Below are 23478 nucleotides of genomic sequence, written 5' to 3'. Positions count from 1 at the left end.
GCTTTCACTCATGTCATTGTTTTTAGTCATATTCATACTTTGGAAATGTATATAAGTTTTAGATATTTTTCTATTTTGTTTGTAACACCAATTTACTAAAAATAAAAAAAATCTACCCTAACATATAGTTTCTATGAAACTGCCTCTGTATTTTAAATGCTGAAGCTGGCATTTCTGTACTCATTGTCATATTATGCCTATCGAGTGGTTCAAATCAAAATAGGTAGTTTCTATCATTTTCAGAATCAGAACAAGTCACATCTTATAAAAATTGACACCTTTTCAAACACAGAATATCTGGGTCAGCATTACTACTTTGTATTCTTTGTTTCTGAAGCTGAAAATAATTGCTACAATAATTTTATTATTGGCAGGCACATTATATGAGCACTTGTAACAGGAGGAAATTCCAAAACATTGTGCAACTTTTATTCTTTTGGAAGTAGAGTCATTAACCTGAATGAAATTACAAAAATAAATAAATAAATAAATAAATAAAATAAAAGTGAGTTAGTCTTTGGAAACCTTTGCCTTGGGGGGAAATGGGTAGTTTGCAGAAAATCACATTTCTACCATGAATAATTCAAAAAACTAGAGATAAAATACAAACAAATTGCATTTGTAAAAACCTCACAGTGTTGTGAGGTAACACAACCAGATGGTGAAGATTCTGAAGAAGAGAAGATTTCCCAGAAGTGAGATGTGAGTTTGCAGGTGCTTTCTCCCTGGGGAAAGTTGCTAATGACAATTCCACACAGTAAGAACTTGGGCTTGGATCTGGCAAAGGAGTGCTATTAAGGAATGGAGCAATTGGCTTATCATCATCATGTTGGGCCAGAATGGCAAAACTTCACATTTGTGGTGCCATGAAACATATGGTATGTTTCACATCAAGATGTTTCCGAGAGGTGAAGGCAGGGTGAGATAAAAATCTAAGCCAAAAAAAAAAAAAAAAAAAAAAAAAAACCTGAAACACAGAGACTGAAAAGACTGGAGTTTAGTTCCTGCCAAAAAAGCAAAACCCTAAACACATAAAGTTCACTGCTAATATTTCAATAGGAAAACACACAAAAAATGAAACCATTAGAGGCCAACTAATATTGGTAAAATAATCAGCATAGTATATGTTTGGAATAAATATGATCTCCTCTAACTTCTAATCTACAGAGAAAAGTAGAAGCTTCTCTAGTAGAAAAATACCACCATTCAGAAGAAGTTTTAGGTGCAATTTATGGCATTGTTATAAAAAAATAAGTATAGAGCATACCAAAATGAATGCCTAATCACATATTAAGAGAAAAAAAAATAACAGACCAGGTATTAGCAGTAACGTGTCAGGATGTGAAAATAGCTATAACCAATATGTTTGTATTAGTTAGACTTTCATCACTATAACAAAATAACTGAAAATGTATTTATGAAAGAAGAGCATTTAGTTCACAGTTTGGAAGCCACAAAGTCCAAAGGATGTGGGCTTTGATTTGGCAAAGGTCCTGTCATAGATGGCAGAGCTATGCAGAGGGAGGATCACATAGTGAGCCAAGAAGCAGTCAGAGTAGTTGGTCTCAAACTTAGCCTTTCACAGCAAGCCTTTTCATAAGAACTATCTCCTGAGGGCATGCTCCCATGGCCTGAGGATCTTCCATTACACTCTACCTCCAAAACATCTCCCAATACCCACTAGTCCTCCTTTGACGACCAAGACTTTAACACATGGATCTTCTGCAATAGGGGAATGACATTTAACCCTCAAATATGGTGTCCTAGAGGTTCAAATCCATCTCACAATGAAAAGAGCATTCATTTCATCCCAAAGAGCCATAGAATTTTAAGTGAGTCCAACACCAATTCAAAAGTCCAAAATCATCTCTGTGACTTAAAGCAAGCCTCTAAAAAAATGTTACATCCCTCTAAGACACAATGCTGGGATAGGCACAAGGTAAACACATTTCCATGCCAAAAGGGCACAGAACACATGTAAATAAAAATTACAAACAATTGACTGTAGGTAAATATGGACCCCAGCAGGACAAACGTTAAATCCCAAAGCTCTGTGTTTAGCATCTGGATCACAAAGAGCGCAAGAGATGGTTTCCTCAGGACTTAGGCAGCACAATCCCTCTACTTTTCTGATTTTAGCCCAAATGTCTGCTCCCTCAAGCTTTCACCAAAAGACATTGCATGCTGTAGGAACTTTTGTCTACTTGGAATTTCTACTTCGTCTCTAGCATTATCCTTAGGGTTTTACAGGGATCCCTTCCATGAAGGGATCTATGTAGGCATACCCACTCTTGGACCCAAGTTTTGATAGTCTCCCAGGCTTTGTTCTGAAATTTTAATGTTTGCTGCCTTGATATCAGCACTCTGACAATTCACATAGCTGCAAAACCAGCATCAGATGAATGAGATCAAGATCTGCCCAGTTGCACCTTGGTCTGCTTGACGCACGGCTCCAGTGTCCTCCAAGCACTTCACTAGTAAGGAACAATCATGAGCACCTTCTAACAAACCTGCCCGTCTAACCCTCTGATATTGTGATGAGAGCAGGGACCTCAAGATTTATGAGATATTCTTGAGTTACTGTGTCCTTGTTTTCCTATGATCCAACTCTAGCTGTTGCAGCCTTTAGGGAGTAAAGCAATAAATGGGAATTTGTTTCTTTGCCTCTCTCTTTCTCTGTGTGTCTGTCTCTCAATTAGTTTATCACCCCTTTCAAATAAAATTTTAAAATGAAATTTTAAAATTTAACAACAACTAAATAAACATAATAGATAGCAAAATGAAGTTTCAATGTTCTAGGTCAGCGTAAGTAACCGTTTTTAATAAACAGCAGTAAGTAAATGATGCCATTATAGTTTTATGGTAAATATCAAAATAATAATAAATGAAGGTACAACTAAATTGGTAATAAAGGAGAATGAAGTAAAATATTTGATTCATCCAGAGAGCAAAGCAAGATGACAAAACACAATAATCAGTGAGCCAATAAATATCTATAATACGGTACATGTATATATACTAAGTTATACATACTGATAGTTATTGCCAGTAAGAATAGCAAAATGTACTGAGTTCTCACTTTTCACTAGTAGCTACTAAGTCTTTTCCATGTGATTCTATTATTATTCATAACAATGTTTTGATATTGGTATTATAATCACTTACCCAAGAAACAAAGAACTTAAACAATTTATACAAACCAGTGAAAAGCCAAGAAACATCCAACATCCCTGACTCCATATAATAAACTCATTATCAACGTGCTATTTTTCCCAATATCTTCAAGGGAAGCTAAAGATTACTTATAATAGGGCACAGCATGGTAGCCTAGCAGCTAAAGTCTTCGCCATGCACTCCCCGGGATCCCTTATGGGCACTGGTTCTGATCCCAGTAGCCCCACTTCCAACCCAGCTCCCTGCTTGTGGTCTGGGAAGGCAGTCAAGGGCAGCCCAAGGTCTTGGGACCTTGCACCCATATGGGAGACCCAGAAGAGGCTCCAGGTTCCTGGCTTTGTATCAGCACAGCTCCAGCCAATGATTCATTTGGGGAGTGATTCACAGATGGAAGATCTTCCTCTCTGTCTCTCCTTCTTTTCTGTGAATCTGACTTTCCAATAATAAAAATAAATCTTTTTAAAAAGATTACTTACAATAAAGCATTTTTATACTTCTTAATCCTTATAATAATTATTTTAACCTAAATATCAGATACTAAGAATAATAAATTGTTAATGTATTTCAAGCAAAACAGAGCAAGAATGCTCTAAACACTAACATTCATAATATATTTAAAATATACTTATACATTCATGTAAAATGGCTAAAATGGCAAAGTTAATATTACATGTTTTGCCAAAAATAAAAATATATACATTTAAAACAGACATAATGAACACAAAAAAAATAAAGAACAATATCAAAGATTGGTGACAGAAGGAAGCTAAAAATAAAAGTTTAGAAATACAGAAAATCTAGCAACCAAAAATATTTTAAGAGTATATATATAGGCATGTGAAATGTTTTAGTATCTGAATAATATAATAAATAGTGAAATTATTAGGAAATAAATTTATATCAATTAGAGAGCAATTCTGATAAAGTTTTCAGATATACTAAAAGGACAAATGGGAGGAAAGTAACAAAAGAATATCTGTAAGGCAACGATATATATGTTCTGATTTCATCATTTCATATAAGTGCTATCTGTGTTTTTCAGTAAGCTTACAATATTCAGAGTTTGACTTCTTCATCAGGCATTGTATCAACCTCCCCTATAATATTAACTGTGTTTCTTTTGGGAGTCATACTGCCTTCCTTGTACATGGATCTTGTGTTTTTACACTAACTTTTGCCCATCTTATGCATTCTATGTTTTGTGTTGCTCTTTCTTTGAAGGCTTTGCTCTTGGGTGTTTGCATCTGGGGCTGGAGGAATGCCTAAGGCTTACATTTGAGTTCCACGTGTGTGTGTACTTGGTAGTTTCAGGGAGTTCGGCTAACAGTTTGTGGGTAGGCCAAGAATCCAAAGTGTGTCACAAAATAGACAGTAGTACTCCACTGGCCACAGTTAATGTAGAGAAGGGATGCTGGAACCAGTTACTGCCTTGAGCAACCAAGCCCTTCTTTCTGCCTTGGTGAACCAGATTCACGGTTTAGTGCAGGCTGACTGTGCCAGTTCACCATAGGCATCTAACTGTAAGCACCATTCACAGCACTGAGCCACTTTGAAGTGTGCCCTTGACTCCTCCACAAGCTGCAATACCATGAATCTCCTTAACAGATCAGACAGGTGCATGAGAACCCAGTGCAGCACAGGATGGTCTTAACTCAGTGGTTATTCTCACAAGCTGCCTGTATCCAACCCTGGCAGCCCCCAGCAATGGCAGAACTGTCCACTGTTTCCTGACATGAAACAGAGTTCAGCACTATTTCACCCATGCAAATCATATCTGGTTCCTTAAAGATAAGGAACACAACATGGGCTCTGCTCGTGGAGCCAAATGGCTAGCCAGATCCTCACTGGCTCCCCAGGCCAGAGGTGAAGCCAATGTGGACCATGAAATTCTCTTTGTGAGTCAAAGCCACAAGTGACAGTGCCACAACAGCCCCCTCAAAGCTTACTCTAGAAAGATGGCGCTTCCCAGATGCCAGCTGACCATGAGCGTGCAGGTGTGACTGGCAATCTGGCAGGCAGCAATGTGCGTAAGCATATTTTTCTACTTTTTCTTTATATAATTGTTTTGTCATTATCATTGTTCTTATCTTAAAATCACATATGCATCTTAGAAATATACAAACCAAATCTAGCTATTATATCCATTGGGTTGAAATCTGAAACTATTGTGCTTGCCAACTGGTCTTGGTCACATGGCCCACATCACACAGAGCCAGTTTTTATCTTCTAAAACTTTCTACTATAAGGTCATCCATCTAGCTTCTTCTGAAGTCTTCACTATCTTCACTTCTGTTTTAAATCTTTGGACACTCACCATTCTAATTACTGAAGATATTTCAGGGCATAGTTTTGCAAATGTTATGCTTGTTACCTCTAGAGATTTACTTTGCATCTCTTTTTTTATTTCTGTTATTTCTTAAGTATTTATTTCTTCTTCTTTACTTACCATATGGTATATAATTATAAAAACTTTTTTATAAAGATTTCTTTATTTTTATTGGAAAAGCAGAGTTATAGAAAGAGAGAGAGAGCTTCCATCTGCTGGTTTACTCCCCAAAGGGCTGCAACAACCAGAGCTGAGCTGATCTGAAGCCAGGAGCCGGGAACTTCTTGAGGGTCTCTCACACAGGTACAGGGTCCCAAGGCTTTAAACTATTCTCCACTGCTATCCCAAGCTACAATCAGGGAGCTGGATCAGAACCAGAGCCACCAAGACATTAACTGCTGCCCATATCAGATGCCAATGTTTGCAGGAGAAAGATAAGCCAATTAAGCCATCACACTGCCCATAACAATTATTTAATGTCCTAACATACTAATTGATATGCAACTTTATGGAAAAGCAAAGGGTTCTATATTGCATTCAAAGAATATTACTTTGATATTAATTCATTACCTGATAATCAGGAGGACCAGGAGTAGTATAAGCTTCTTTCTGAACCAAGAAGAAAGTCCGAGGAGCAGAAGAACCAAATGCACTTTCCTTTGGTTGCTTCAAGCATGTTTTTCTATTAGCAAGTATAGTATTGTTTAGCATATTATAAAATCCAGGACCTATAGATATAAAGAATATGAAGAATATCTTATGAAAGAATGAGCATGACTTAATTACTGCTTTTGAACTGAGCAAATTTAAATTAACTATTTTTAATTAAATAATTAATTTGAAATTTTTCTAGAATAAGCAATCTCTCTCATTCTCCCTCTATCATTATAACTCTGTCTTTCAAATAAATAAATAAATCTTAAAAAACAAAAAAGATGGAATGGGGGAAGCAGCACTGTAGCACAGCAAGTTAAGCTGTCTCCTACAACACCAATTCACTGTACTGGAGCACTAACCACTCTTGTTGTTCAAGTGTCTGGACCCCTACTAACAATGTGGGATCCTGAGGGACTTCCAGGATCTGGCTTCAGCCCTGGCACTGCCCTGGATGCTGATGCAATTTGGAGAGGCGGCCAGTAAGTGACACTGCTCTCTCATGCCTGCTTGCTCTGTGTGTGTGTGTCTATAACTCTGCATTTCAACTAAACAAATCTATAACAATAAGAGAGACTTCATAGATGCTGGTAGAAAAGCAAAACTGTATAGCCACATGGGAAAAACAGTCTGTAAAATTCCTACAATGTTAAACATATTTACCATAATATCCAGAAATTCTATTCCTAGGTACTTTCCAACAATAAATAAAACCAACCTAAATGTCTGCCAGTTGCTAAATAGAAAAATACAACTTGCTCAGCAATCAAAATACAAACAATAAAAAAATACAAACAATAGCAACAACCTGAATGAACCTCAGAAATGCCATGATAAATGAAAGAACACAGACAAAAAAATTCTTAAATACAGTTTGATTCCACTTATATGAAAATCTAGGAAATCTGAAAGCAAACAGTAAGAACAAGCTTCTGAGGCCAGGAGTTAGGCTGAAAATCAACCATAGAGGAACTTTTTAGAAAAAGTGAAAATGCTCCAAAATCCAAATGTAATGGTGATTCCCTGATTACATATATTAACTAAGATTCACTGAATTGTGCACTTAAAACAAATGATTTTTATCCATGAAACATATCTCAGTGAGTCAGAAATAACAATCAAACAAATGCTAAAAAGTGTTTAATATCTGATGGAGCAGCATTAAAATAAATTTGGCATAAAAGCATAAGAAATACTTGGCCACCTAATCTTTTCACATAAGTCATTTAAATTTTTGCCTCCTGCCTCTCATTGTATATTTTAACCTCAATTATTCTCAATGCAGGCAGTCTTTTTTTATATATTTTTATTAATACTTTGCATTATGTGAGTTTCATAGGCTCTGGGAATCCCCCCTCCACCCCCTCCCCTCCCCTCTGGTGGATTCCTCCACCTTGATGCAGCATTACAGTTCAAATTCAATCAAGATTCTTTCCTTGCAAACATATACCAAGCATGGAGTCCAGCTACTTATTTATTGTCCAGATGGGTTGAACAGTTTCTTGAGGAGACCATTTCTGGTCCGAAGTTAGAGCTGGTAGAATATCATCTCAGTCAATTAAGAGTCCCAATATAACATCAACAGCAATTTGCAATATTATGAAATTGACATGGTTTTGAGTAACCAGTATGTTAAAAAAAAAAAAAACAAGTCCTAACTACAACCTATGATTAGCTCATTGACATCTCAATTTTAGTTTATATACAGGACCGGCTGCTATATACCTTAAAATGGCTATAGGGTACCATTCAGCTGTCTCGTGTCTATTTCATTTTAGTATTTAGCCATTTGTTGTGTTGAAGTGTAATTTTGTTGATCTTGGCAGATTTGGGGATAATCTAGACTGGCTTGTAACTCTAACAAGACATTTGTCAGCAGTTAAGGTGCAGAACATTTTTTTTTGGGGGGGGTGTGTGCAGGAAAGTCCCCAACACCATGGTAAGGAGTGACTAATCTTTGTGTCCTACCCAGCGAGGCATTAGCCAATCCATGCCAGCTCTTTCCTGTCAGATTTCAAGCTCTACTTTTTGTTGTTTGTCTATTTATTTTAGGTTTTTTTTAGTTTGTATGATTGTTTGCTGTGAGGGGTTTTCGGAGCGATCCTGATGGTCATTGCAAGGGAGGGTGGGGGTCCAGAGGTGGAGCCAGGCTCGGTCCAGAGAAAGCTCTCCTCCCTGGTCCCGAGGGACGTTTATTGTTCTTCTGTGTCTGCGGACCGCTCAGGGCTTCTGCTTGTCTTTCCGATGACGTTGGTTTCTGCACGGTAGTGTTTGGACTTCTTCCATCCCCTGCGGAAGCTCCGGTTGGGGGTGGGTGACCTCAGAGTACTCGGCCTCCGAGGGCATCCAATTCCCTGTGGCCTCCTTGGCAGTTGGGGTATAGTCCTTGTTGCTCCTATTAATAGTTTGTGGTGAAGGTCTGGGAGTCTTCGTGGTTGGGATCCAAGCTTCCTCCCTACCACCTGCTCCACTCTGGAGTGCCCCCCTGCTCCACGCACATGACCTCCTGTTAAGAGGTTGTCAGGATCACACCCGATTCCCCCCTCATGCATTGGTATAGTAGTTTTATTGCTGTTTAGTGCCACCTTGAGTCTGTTGTCTATGAATTACCAGATTTGATCTTGATAGGCTATATTGTACTTTTTTCTCACTCTTTTTATGGTCCTGAAAGACTTCCCTAATGCAGGCAGTCTTAATGAATAAAGTTTCACATATTTTTTATCAAAAATTATGCAAACAGCCTTCTATGCTATTTGAGCAGTTTTTGCCCAGCTGCGCATTTTAAAGTAATATTAGACAGATTCCTTAAAATATTTTTTAAGTCCAATCCCAATGAGCACTAATATCCACTAGAAGAAATATATAAGATACTTGAAAGAATACTTGTACTTGTTATACTCATACCATATGGATTCTATTAAATTATCTCTTCACTAAATAGCTAATAAAACTTACTTAACTCCCAACTGTTTTTCTGGACTTAACGTTACTCATCGCAAAAATAGCTGACATTGATTAGAGTATTGATTCTCTCTCTGCAAGAACCATCAACAAGATAAGGCACACACAACTACACAAAAATTAACCACTTTAATAAGTATTTTGCAACAAGTCCTGTGCAAAGAAGGAACTACTATTTTTCCTTACACTGGGGAACAATCTCCTTTCATATACAAACAGGGAACAACTGGCACACTCAGTGGTAGCATTGAGGTAAATTACATTTTCATTCATTTCAGATCTAAAAAGGATCAAGCTATCCTAAACAAATAAATCCTTCCTATTCCTAATACAAACAATGTTTTTTCAACGCAAGCACAATTAATTACAATGTAAGTAAATTATATCATTCCCAGTTCTGATATAAAAGCACATATTAAAATTTTCATGTAAGTAAATTTGAGGACTTGAGCATGGCATGACCACATAACAAGGTACCCAAAGATCTCAAATACTATCTTACTAAGCTTCACATTTGGTAAGCCATTCTGCTTCTAGGATTGACTCAAGGCTTCTCCCTTCCTGAGCCAAATGTGTGCTGGGCAGAATCAGACTGGACTGCAACACCCATTGGTTCGTGTGGAAGACAGGGCTGGAAACAGAACTGACCCAGCAATTGGAACCACCAGCATGTGTGCAAGCTGATTGAGGGGACAGACTGTGCTGGACCCCTGTACAAGCAAGCACACACAACAGTCAGGTTTGAGATCACCTCAGATGAAGTTTCATTGGGGATCCCGCCAATCAAACTGATGGACTCAGAACCCCAACCATGAAGAGAATTGCAGGTTCCATGATCTAACCATCGAGTGCAAGCGCCAAAGCTGAGCCTTCTCAGAGGCTCAGATGGAGGAGTGGACATCTTATCCAGGTGCACATGGAGGATATGGCAGTCCATCAGAACCTGCAGAGGACACCTGGTACCACAACAGAGGATGGAGGACAGAACAAACCCCAGCCATGAGTTAGCAATGAAAATCTGGGTAAACAGAGACTCCAAGGTGGACTATGTCAGCCAGTGGATTCTACAGTGATTTCATCATGCTTCGAATGGCGAGACTGGCAGCAATTCAGAATTGTTGAATTATCAAAACCAATTGAGCAGGACTGTCAGAGCAGGCTCCACATCAGGGACCTGGGGTTGGTGTGAGGTTGGATGGGGCTTTTCCCTTTATCTCCCCGCCCCCAGATACAGAAAAAATAATAACAATAATGTGAAAACAAATAGTCTTACTCACTTTCCTGTAGCCCTTGACCCTTTGTGCCCTAATCAACTATGTAAAGATTATCAAAATAATCACACACACAAAAAAAGCACTTATATTCACTCTTCTGGGATTTAATTATCTGGATGTCCAGGAATCTCAAGTCAAGCTGCTAGGAAAGAGCTGGGATGTCTAGGGTGGCCCTCAAATGGTAACTTGCCACCATTCTCATGCCCTACATTAAGTGTTCAATTCCCTCTATGACAGGCTGAGAAGTCCAGTTCATCGCTATACCATAGATTGGAAAGAAAGCAAACTTCTGTGAAAGCTTTCCTTGCCAATGCTTAAAATATATGAAAGGATTAGGCACTACATACCCTATAGTCCTCGATTCATTCATTAAAAATAAAGCAATCATTGTGAAATTTGTAATGCTTTATTTATAATTTATTGGATCATCAAATTTTAGAAAAGCAATCTTGAAAAAACTAGAACTCTTAATAAACCAATATTCTTAAATATTTTAGAATTCATATTCATGATAAACATTATGGAGATGGATTCAAATTAGGCTGGTTCAAGGAGTACCTATGGATGACCTCTCAAGAATGGGTGTCTTCATGTCACCAACAAAGATCACCAGAATATATATCTCATGGATTTTAATTTTTTTTTAGTTTCATCTCTTGAAAACACTTTCATCTGATTAAATTCTTCACTGATGCATAGATCACACAGTAGCATCATTTTCTTCAAGAAGGTTTTTGATTGTCTTTTACATCTTCAGCAACATATCAGTCATTCAGTAGCATGTTATTTAACTTCATGGTGTTGTTAATTTCTTTTTTCATCCTGTTATTTTGTTTTGTGGTTTTTCATTTAAGGGGATGTATAGTAGTAACTGTGTAATGGAGATTATTGTATCCAGTAGTGAGCATACAATGCAGTATGCATCTCTACTTCCAAAGATGGACTCCCAGTGAAACTGTTTACTATATCTTGACCATAGGATGCTGGAGCCAGCTCGTGCCCACGGAGGCGCTCGTCCCCACCCCGGACCGGCTGGCAGGCAAGCACACCTTGCCGGGTCGGAGGGACGCCCTTCTACCTCCCTGCTCCCCACCGCGCGCCCCGGAGCTGTGGCCCCGCGTGGGGCGGGAAAGGGGGAGGGGGCATCACCATCCCACAGTCGCGTTGCTGGGGAGCTCAACCCCGTTGCTGTGGCAACGGTTTCCAAGCGAACTGGTGGCGGCTCACGCCCCGCTCGGGCTGCCTTGCTCACTGGCGCTCTTCCCTCCCTGCCTCCCTTCAGTGTGGGCTGGGGGAGGGGCTCCTAATGATGGATATATGACTGTATATAAAGAACTATACTGTAGCAGTAACACAAGAGATCTCAGTGGGGTAGGGGGAGGAAACCTGGGGAGGGGGATAAGGGAAATCCCAGGGCATATGAAACTGTATCATAAAATGATAATAATAATAATAAAAGAAGTAAAATTAAAAGAAAAAAAGAATGGGTGTCTCCAGTTAGATTACACTAGTGCTCTTACAATTCATTCTCCTTTCACACAATTCATTCTCCTGTATCTTGCCAGACAACAACTTAGGTTTCCCTTACCAATGTGCCCAAAACACAACTCCTGTTCTTCAACAAATGCTACCATCATTTTAAGCACAGCCTTGTACTTTCTCAGTTGACACAAAAATGCTAGAATGTCACTTCTACTGCATGTGTGTTGAGGAAAGCCAGCAAAGTTTGCCAGGATTGAAGGAGAGAATAGTGAGGCTCAATATGTCAGTGGAACCAGTAGCAAACAGCTAAAATGACACACTACTGTAATAAATTCCAAAAAACGTGGCAACCATTCGCAATCAGGCAGTAACTCAAAAACTAGAGTAATCTCATGATATTAAAAAGAGGGACCAGTGTGGTTGTACAATAGGTTAATTCTCCACCTGCAACCACCAGCATCCCATACGGCAACAGGTTCCTGTCCTAGCCACTCCACTTACAAACCAGCTCCCTGCTTGTGGCAGGGAGGAAAAAGAAAGCAGTGGAATATGGCCCTGCACCCATGTGGGAGACCTGAAAAAGCTCCTACTTTGGGTCCGCTCACCTCTGGTCATCTGGGAAGTGAACCAATGAATGTCTCTCCTTGTGTCATTCCAATAAAAACAGATAAGTCTTTAAAAAAAATTAATTAGAAAAGAGTCCTTGAAGAGACTGTTTGTGATGAGTGGAAAGACATGAGAAAAAATGTTTTTAAGGCTGGAAAAAATGTAAATACTTCTGGGCAATGAAATATTCACAAAACTAATATTAAAGCTAATATAAAACCAGTAGTTTTGGGCCCGGCGGCGTGGCCTAGCGGCTAAAGTCCTCGCCTTGAACGCCCCGGGATCCCATATGGGCGCCGGTTCTAATCCCGGCAGCTCCACTTCCCATCCAGCTCCCTGCTTGTGGCCTGGGAAAGCAGTTGAGGACGGCCCAAAGCCTTGGGACCCTGCACCTGCGTGGGAGACCCGGAAGAGGTTCCAGGTTCCCGGCTTCGGATCGGCGCGCACCAGCCCGTTGCGGCTCACTTGGGGAGTGAAACATCGGATGGAAGATCTTCTTCTCTGTCTCTCCTCTCTGTATATCCGGCTTTCCAATAATAATAAAATCTTAAAAAAAAAAAAAAAAAACAGTAGTTTTGCTAAAACTAGTAACTGACACAATGAAGAAAGTACTTAATGACCTTTCTGTTTCTAAAGAATCAACTAGACAGAATGTCAAAGTGTCATCACGTGTTGATAGGTATGGGTAAAAACATTTTTCAAACAGAATTCACTGAAATCAGAAAAGAAATACATTTTTTAATTTGAAAAAAAATAATCCTATCTCTCCAAACACCAAAAATCTCTCAAAGAAGTAACTTCAGGCAAAGACCAAAAGGTTCTGTATGATCCTTCGCTTCATTTTCACAAAGATTTAGTGCACTGCTCATAGAACTTAAGTTAAATAGAAACACCTCTAAAAATCTACAAACCTTATATTCTGTATGCCCTGGTTAAAACAATAATACTTCTAAGAATTTATGGGTATTAAAATGAGAGGCCTCAAAAATGATACAAGATAAAGATTTTTCTCACAAGAAAAAGAGGCTATTTTATAGTAGATTTGATTATAAATTAATATAATTAAAGACTCAAACAGTTTTATAAAATGGCAAAAATTTGAGATCAAACTGACAATTGAGAGCACAGAATGAAAAGCAATATATAGATTCCCAATTGGCAGACAGAAAGTAGGTTGAGGAAACTCTAGCCATAAAGAAAGCTTACTAACTATAAAAACAAAATGATGACTCAAAATATTTAATTGAGAGCCAAAAAGTCACATAAAATCTTTCTCAGAGTCTAATTAGATCCTCATCAAGAAAACTGTGACATACGCCTCACTGGACTTCAGAATACTATAGTCCTGGGATTGCTATCAGCTTTTCATTTTTCTTTCCAAAGAGAGTTGCCTCACCCTCTTCTCCCCTGGTATTCTAAGTTGGATGAATCAACACATCTCTTTAGTTAACAGATCTGATGATACAAAATTTTAAAAATCATTCACACTCAAAATTCTCAATTATACTTACACTTTCTCATATGTTGAGGTCTAGGACTGTGAAACCATTCCATCACTCTGTGAGATTATAGGGTCCATTAGCAGTGGTGGGTATACACAATAGACAGTATAGCAGTGGCCACAGTAAACTACATAGTAGAAACCCTTGATGCTACTTCTGTCATCGATAAACATAGGTCTATGTTCTTCCCTTCACCGTGTGTTAGCCCTGAGTGACTGGATTAACTAAGACAATGTTGAAGAAGTCATATCCGGGGACTCCTGTGGTTGATTTAGGAAAAGTTTTGCAACATCTGGTGAAGTTTAATGATGTCCTGTATCACCATGGTGAGCTCAGACTCCCTCCCCTAAGGCAGAAATGCTGGTGCTATCTTTATACTCAGAAGGACAGTTCCACCTAGGCACTGCATTCCAGTCATCCAACAAGTGTCTTGTAATCCTATATTTATAGCACCACAATCCACAATATTAAAGACATGCAAGTAACCCAGATGCTCACCAAAGGAGGAATAGATAAAGAAACTGTGCTACATCCATTCTATGGAATGATATTCAGCCATAAAAAGAATTAAATTCTACCATTTTCAACAATGCTCCCACTTTGTTTCTATTTTTCATAAATAAATTCTATATTTTTATTAAATTTTGATTCTATATACCAATATGTTGAGGAAAATAGGCTAATTCCAAAAAAAAAAAACAAATATCATATATCCTCTCTGATATAAGGCAATCGGCTGGTCCGAGTGCAGTGGTGTTTTACAACAAATTGATATAAGGCAACCTTCAGGCAAAATAAAAGATCAGTAGAAATAGAGATAAACATGTATATACATATATTTATCTAGAGGAACTATATAATGGAGGCAAGTACACCATGAAGGGAAGTGAAGATACAATGCAGTAAGCATCTCTAATTCTGAATAAAAGCAAATCCCAATGAAACTTAAATATATCTTGACAATATAATGTTATACTCTCTATCACTATCTATACCTACCGTGCCATGATACACTTAAATAGCAGCATGATGGGCTTGTGATTGTTGTTGAAGGACTATACTATTGTTATAATATAGGGGGAAACAATGTGGGGGCGAGGAGGAGGGAAAATCCCTGAGCCTAAGAAACTGTCTCATGAAAAATTTTTTTAGAAAACTAAAAAATTATATGTACTAGAAAGTTTGTCATTTTAAGCCACTAAGTTTGCTACATGGTAATAAATCACTATTTAGCAATTGTATTAGTAATAATTTTGATTCTGTGTTATGAGTTCTAGATATCAGAATACTTAGAGAAAACTAGAATATGTGAAGGGCATTCTGAAATTACAAGCTTAATAAAACTGATCATAAATTATAATACTAGTAGTGACTACTGAATTGATATAGTATATATGTTGAGAAAATTAGGAATTTTATAAGAAAAACAACACAAAATTACAATGGAGATTTGTACCATGTTAAATTGAAATCTTACAAAAATGGTACATTATTTAGACTAATCTGTATTTTTTAAATAGCTAATGTGTTTTTAAAAGCCAGGGGCGAAAGCAGTTACCTTGACACAATCAATCCTGAAACAAAACAAAACAAAAAAATTTATTCTCCATGATATCCAGCTAGTAAATATATTTAGTTACTTAAAACTAAAGAATAGGGCCCGGCGGCGTGGCCTAGCGGCTAAAGTCCTCGCCTTGAAAGCCCCGGGATCCCATATGGGCGCCGGTTCTAGTCCCGGCAGCTCCACTTCCCATCCAGCTCCCTGCTTGTGGCCTGGGAAAGCAGTCGAGGACGGCCCAAAGCTTTGGGACCCTGCACTCGCATGGGAGATCTGGAAGAGGTTCTTGGTTCCCGGGTTTGGATCGGCGCGCACCGGCCGTTGCGGCTCACTTGGGGAGTGAAACATCGGATAGAAGATCTTCCTCTCTGTCTCTCCTCCTCTCTGTATATCCGGCTTTCCAATAATAATAAAAATCTTTAAAAAAAAAAAAAACTAAAGAATAGATGCATATGATTAATTGCTAACCTGGACTTTCCTCTGCTTTGGAGCCCTGTGTGAATCGAGCAGTATTTTTACCAAATGAGGATTTCTTCAGTCTTGATGTTTTAATTGAGGAATTAAGAGCAATCTGAGGTTCATGATATGTCCCAGGAGCTGGGGTGACAGACTTCACAGGTATAAATCTCTAGTAAAGAACAGGAAAAGATGGCAGTGAGAAACTGAAGGACATCTTGATATTCATGAGTTAAAAACTGTCTGCTAAGTAACATAACATTCGCAGTTTATTTTTTAATGGAATAAGAGAAAATAGATGAATTAAGATCTTGTACCTAACAAAATATAAAACAAGAGCTTTTAGTAAAATCACCCATATACTAATATAGTTATGTGTGATACGCTTTATTCAGGATGACGTACTTTTAGAGGAAAATAATTTTCACATGAAATTCTAGATGATACTATATGGACAATTTTCATATTTCAACAGTTCTGCAAGTAAGAGCAACGAACAAAAAAACTACGCTATAACATAATCTCTTTTATATAATAAAATCGCATGAATTGACAAAGTTCTTCAACGTGTATATTCATTTAAACCAACAATAGTAACAGAAAGTTTAAAAAAAATCTTAAATTATTTATAAATTCACCTTACCTTATAAATTTATTAGCATTAAATATGTGTATCTATCATCATGAACTCATATATCATTCTAAATCCATACCTGTTAAGCTCTTTTTACATAATTTCATATTTATAGAAAAGTTTAACAGAAATAATGCAAAATTAGGAGAATCAAGATCGCAGAATAGGGTAAGCAAACATTTAAACAGATGAAGAAACATTAGCCAATGTGTAGCAGAGAGAGCACATTCCAGGAAACAGAAAAGGACAGAAGGAGAGCAGAGGGGCATGTGGAAACTGAAAGACATGGGAAACCAGTGAACACATGATGAGGTGTTGCAGTGACCAATATCCCAGCAGCATTCAGCAAGAGGCAATCTGAACTGCACTGGCATCCTGATCTCCACCATCAACAAGGTGGGAAGGAACGTTCACCTGGGACTCAGGAGGTGAACACAAAGAATTGCCCATCCTGCTGGTCTCTTGATTTGACCAGGAGCAGAGACAGAGCAGCAGATCTCAGCTGGTAGTGCGGGAACAGGGTGGAATTCACAACCCAGTTTGTTCCAAAGAGACAAATCATGCACCATTTTCTGTAGGAGGACAAAGGCTATGGGAAAATACTGCACATGCACTGACCTGGGAGTGAAGTCATTTCTGGCTCAGTGAACTGCAACAACGCAGCATCCTATGGGTTCCCCAACATAAATCCGGGTGGCCCTCAGACCTGATGGCCAGCAGATCAAGAACACTAGTAGTGGCATGTCAGGCACCATTTTGTACAGGGTGGAAAAAGCTTTAAGATTGCAGGGATAAACGGCTCGTCAACGTATGAAAAGGCGATGGAACGGGCACACCAGGCAGTACTCAGTAAACCTTAGCCCACAAGTAAGATTGGAAACCAGGATGGAGCACAGGACATGACCAGCTAGGTTTTTGCACCAGCTGGTCTGCTTGAGCCATGGATGCTAAGCCACAGTGTCTAAGGCAGGGGTTGCAACAGGTGAGGGGCTGTGCCAACCTGAGTCTGAGCAACCACTGGCATGTTTGTGATCTATGGCTGGGAACAGGCCTGGTTGTGGGGCGAAAGGGACACCTGAGCTGGGTGGAGGTTCCCACCAAGGGGTGCATTAGCTGGAATGGGGCTGCGTTCAAGTCAGGATACAGTTGTAGTCTCCCTTGGCACAAGTGTGGACTGGGACAAGACGCACCAGGCCGGACCAGAATGCAATACCTTCTGGTGTTCTGGAGGACCAGGGTAGATGTGGCATGGAGTAGGCTGAGTCTCAACCCCAACTGAGCCATATATGAGCTATATGTGGGTATGGATGAGCCGTGGCTAGACTGAAACATCCAACAGCAAGAACCACAATGAGTTGAAGCCAGTTAGGAAAAGCCACTGTTCCTGCTAGGACAGGAGGTGAACTGAGCAGTGCTGGCTCATGGACCCACTGGTATGCGTGAAATCTGGCACTTGGAGGGGTTCTGATGGAGGAGCCTGGGCAACTCCTCTGGCAGGACACAGACCCTGCAGGTAAGTGCAAGAAGCATGGAAGGAAACAGCCAAGAGGTCATGGAAAGTGTCCCACTGGCATACATTTGCCATGGGTCTGGGGCAGACCAGGCTGAATCACTTCACTTCATCCACTGGCAAATCCGAATCCCAGAATAGAGTGTGGGTCGAGCCAGGTTTGGTCGAGACAAAAGCAGTACACAATACAGAATGCCAAGGTGAGGTTGCCTGTGCCAGATGTGACTGCAGCACCCAACCAGCACACATGAGAACCAGGAAGGGAGGGGACAGAACCAGCAGGGGAATAAGGGGTGGTTCCCTTGCTGAACAGCTACTCCCACTGGAGAGCGTGAGCTGGGATGGGGACAGACCAGACTAGGCAGGGCTACAGCACCTGTGTGCCTCATGCGTACCAGATCAGGGAAGAATCAGGCTGGGCTGATTATTCCTACTGGTGCTATCTACAATTAGAGTGGGTGAGGGTTGTTGGGGCTTAGCACAGTATCAGCTGGCAGAAGCTGGCACTGGGGGCTAGTTCTGTCAAGTTAAACCACAGAACCACCTGGAGAGTGCATAATCTTGGAGTGGGAGTGGCCTGGGAGGGAAATAGTGGGCTCCTCCCTCTTGGGTTACTACACCCCACAGGAGGGCACAAAAACTAGGACAGGGGCTGGGGGGCTAGACAGACACCCAGCAACATCTGTGAAGGCTGGATAGTTGAGCTGGTTAGATGGAACAAGGTTTTAATACCCATTGACATGTATGAGACCACAAGGGGATGTGGGACAGACTGGACTAGTCTGCTACACATACTGGCAAACCACATACTGGCAAACCAGAGTAGGGGGCGGGCCTGGTGGGGTTATTGTGGGTCGCTCCAGCTGGGCTGCAGCTTCCACTGGTTTATGCAAGGCCCGAGTATGTGCTGGGCAGAACCAGACTGGACTGCAACACCCATTAGTTCCAGTGGAAGACAGGGATGGAAACAGAACCAACCCAGCAACTGCAACCACCAGCTGATTGAGGGGACAGACTGTGCTGGGCCCGGTTCTTGCTAGTACATACAGAAATCTGGTCTGGAAATACCTCACACAAAGTTTCTTTGGGGATACCCCTAATTGAGCTTCCAGACTCAGAACCCTAACCATCAAAAGACAGAGGACAGAACAAGTCAATCAACCACCTCAGCTGTATGTTGGCAAAGAAAATACTGGGCAAACGGAGACTATATGATGGACTATGTCAATCAGTGGATTCTCCAACAACCGCATCGTGCTTGGAGTGGTGAGAGTAGCAGCAATTCAGAAATGTTGAACTATCAAAACCACTTGAGCAAGACCCTCAGAGCATGCTCCACATCTGGGACCTGAGGTGGGTGGGAGACTGGGTAGGGCTTCTCCTTTAATATCTCCTTTTACATCTGATATATTAAGGAAACAATAAAAAAAAAAAGGAAAACAGTAAACTATGCATGTGCTGAGCTGGGAGTAAACTCACTGAGCTCGCTGCATTGAACAAGTCTCACACAAAAAAATAATACCAGCAATGGCATAGTAGGGTCAAAATAGGTCCATGTGGTCCTCAGACCTAATAGCAAACAGGTTCCGATAAGATCAGCACCAACAACAACGAAGCTATATAGGACTCCTGTTGCCTCCCTTTCCCTGGGTACAATTCTAACAATAAGTGGGAAAAAGGTTATGCAGACAATGGTGCAGCCTTAGCATGGTATCACAAGAAGTGGATAGTGGTAAGCCAGGAGCTGGGGCTACAGAGACGTTGGTGGAAATCTAACATAAGAACCCAGACCTGAACTTGCTGGAGGGAGTGGTACAAGTAACTGCAAAAGCCATGTGCCAACTGCAATAAATAAAATCAAATTGTAGAACTGTGGGTGACACAGCTTAGAAACCTGCCCTAAGGAGAAGACTCTGCTAACCAGAAGTACAATGACCAAGAGAAGAAGACACAAAGGCACAATGAATATTACTGAAGACTCCCAGCAAAGGAGCAAAAACCTTTACCAACCTCAAAGTTAACTGAGGAAGACATCGAGAAAATGGGGGATAAAGAATTCAGAACACCTGTTATAAAACTTTTTTTTTTACTTCTTTCTATTATTATCATTTTATGATACAGTTGCATATGCCCTGGGATTTCCCTTATCCCCCTCCCCAATCCCTCTCCCTCACTGAGTTCCCTTATATCATTATTATTGAATAGTTCTTCATACAGAGTCATATATCCATCAATGTGGGCATGGATAATGGCAGAGTCCAGCATCCTATGGTCAAGATATAGTAAACAGTTTCATCGGGAGTCCATCTTTGTCTGGAAGTAGAGATGCATACTGCATTGTATCCTCACATCTGGATACAATAGTCTCCATTACACAGTTACTACTATACATCCCCTTAAGTGAAAAGCCAGAATACGAAATCAACAACAGGAAGTAAAATAGAAATATACAGTACCATGAAGTTAAATAACATGCTGCTAGATATGATAGTCTCCATTACACAGTTACTATATATCCTCTTAAATGAAAAGCAGCAAAAAAAAAAAGAAAAAAAAAACAGGAAGAAAAAAGCAAATGTGAAGAACATCCCAGTAAAATAACAACAGAAGACTAAATCAATGAACAACCCATTGCTAAAATGACAGAACCAAATTACCACCCATTCATATTCACCCTGAATGTAATTGGATTAAACTCATCAATCCAACATCATAGATTAATAGACTGGATTAAACAAGCAAAACCTTTCTATTTGTTGCCTACAGGAGACACATTTCAACAATACAGATCAGCAGAAACTGTATCTCATGGACTTTGACATTTTTTGTTAGTTTCATTTCTTCAAAACCCTTATTTTGATCAAATCCTTCAATGACATTATTTTCTTCAATAAGGTTCTTGATTTTTCCTTTTCATTTCTTCAGCTACACACTAGTCATTCAGTAGGATGCTATTTAACTTCATGACATTTTAATTTCTTATTTTCTCTCTGTTACAAAACTTCTTATCAACAATGAGAAGCACGTAAAGCAGGCAATCAAGGAATATGTTACACTGGGAATGAATCAAATGAAAGCTGTTATATCAGAAATAAAGAATACAGTGGAGCAAATTAAAAGTACAGTGGAGAATCTCCAAAACAGAATGAAAGGAACAGAAGAAAGAATCTCAGGATTGGAAGATATTTGCTGTCACCAGAGGAAAACAAACAAAAAGCTGAAAACAGAGCTGGGTCAAGCTAAAAAAAAGTATTCAAGAATTGAAAGACACTATTAAGAGGCCAAATATAAGAGTTATGGGAGTCCCAGAAAATACAGAAAGGGAATCTGAGTTTAAAAATGTATTCAATGAAATAATAAGGGAAAATTTCCCTACATGGAGAAAGAATTGAGAAACAGCACCCAGGAAGGGCACAGAACTCCCAACAGAGCTGACCAAAAGCAATCTTTACCACAACATATGATCATCAAGCTCTCTTCAATCAAACATAAGGTAAAGATCCTTAAATGTGCATGTGAAAAAAATCAATTGACATATAAAGAAATGCCAATTAAAGTCACAGGAGACCTCTTACACGAAATTCTGTAGGCCACAAGAAAACAGAGTGACATACTCCAGATTCTAAAAGCAAAAAATTGTCTTCCCAGGATAACGTACCCAGCAAAGCTTTCATTTTTCTTTGAAAATGAAATTTAACTCTTCCACAGTAAAAATAACACAAAGAATATGCCTATTTAAGATTGTCCCTACAAATGATACAGATGTTCTCTTCATAGAGTAAGGTAATAGCACCCACCAAAACCAAAGGGAAATGTGAAGAACATCCCAGTAAAATAACATCAGACTAAATCAATTAACAATCCAATGCTAAAATGATGGAACCAAATCACCACCCATTCATAATAGCTCTGAATATAAATGGATTAAACTCATCAATCAAATGTCATAGATTAGTAGACTGGATTAAAAAACAAAACCCATCTATTTGTTGCCTACAGGAGACACATTTCACCAATAAAGATCAGCGGAAACTATATGTCACGGATTTTTTGTTGTTGTTGTTAGTTTCATTTCTTCAAAACATTTTCTTTCTCATTAAATTCTTCATTAACCCATCGGTCATACAGCAGCAGCATTTTCTTCAAGAAGATTCTTGATTTTCCTTTTCATTTCTTTAGTGACACATTATTCATTCAGTAGCATGTTGTTTTCACTTCATGCTGTTTTTTATTTCCTTTTTTTTCTCTCTGTTATTGATTTTATTTTGTGGTTTTTCATTTAAGGAGATATGCAATCACTGTGCAATGGAGACTATCATATCTAGCAGCATGTTATTTAACTTCATGGTACTGTATATTTCTATTTTACTTCCTGTTGTTGATTTCGTATTCTGGCTTTTCACTTAAGGGGAGTAACTGTGTAATGGAGACTATTATATCCAGATGTGAGGATACAATGCAGTATGCATTTCTACTTCCAGACAAAGATGGACTCCCGATGAAACTGTTTACTATATCTTGACCATAGGATGCTGGACTCTCTGCCATTATCCATGCCCACATTGATGGATATATGACTGTATATAAAGAACTATACTGTAGTAGTAATACAGGGAATCTCAGTGGGGGTAAGGGTGATAAGGGAAATCCCAGGGCCTATGCAACTGTATCATAAAATGATAATAATAATAATATAAGAAGTAAAAAATATATATTTTTAAAAACTCAAAAAATTATTTTATTTATTTAAAATTTAACATGGTCTCCCACATGAGTTCAAGGTTCCAATGACTCAGACCATCCTCCTTTCCTTTCCCAGGCCACAAGCAGGGAGCTGAATCAGAAGTGGAGCAGACAGAACACGAATCAGCACCCTATAGGATCCCAGTGCTCACAATAGAAGGATTTAACCAATTGAGCCATTGCCCGAGCCCCCAAAGTATTTATTTTTAAACGTAGTCAGACAGTGTAATACAGCAGGTTAAGCTGTAGCTTGTTACCTACCCCACATCAATTATTAGTGTGCCGAGGATCACATTCCACCTCCACTTCTGATGCAGGTTCCTGCTACAGTGCTGTGCCTAGGGAGTCACAGAGAGTGGTCCAAGCACTTAGGTTCTTGCCATCCAGAGACCTGGATGGAGTTGCTGGCTCCTGGCATTTGGCCTGGGCCAGACCCAGCTGTTGGGGAGTGAATTAGCAAATAAAAGATTGTCTCTATCACTCTTCAACAGATAAAGAGAGAGAGAGAGAAAGAGAAAGAAAAAAAGGAAGGAAGGAAGGAAGGAAGGAAGGAAGGAAGGAAGGAAGGAAGGAAGGAAGGAAGGAAGAAAGAAAGAAA

General features: G+C 39.4%; 1 protein-coding gene across 1 annotated transcript in view; it reads right to left on the bottom strand.

The window, feature by feature from the left end:
* Positions 1–23478, bottom strand: part of STPG2 (sperm tail PG-rich repeat containing 2) — a 414552-nt gene that overhangs the window by 295144 nt on the left and 95930 nt on the right. The window contains exons 8-9 of the mRNA XM_058667032.1: positions 16006–16165; positions 6071–6228 (exon numbers count right to left, since the gene is read on the bottom strand). Of these exons, the coding sequence (XP_058523015.1) occupies positions 6071–6228; positions 16006–16165 (318 nt within the window). The remainder of the gene's footprint in view (positions 1–6070; positions 6229–16005; positions 16166–23478) is intronic.

The sequence above is a fragment of the Ochotona princeps genome, chromosome 7, assembly GCF_030435755.1.
Source record: "Ochotona princeps isolate mOchPri1 chromosome 7, mOchPri1.hap1, whole genome shotgun sequence".
Taxonomy (NCBI): Eukaryota; Metazoa; Chordata; class Mammalia; order Lagomorpha; family Ochotonidae; genus Ochotona; species Ochotona princeps.
The sequence above is the reverse complement of the archived record's forward strand: the minus strand, read 5'-3'. Positions and strand labels throughout refer to the sequence as shown.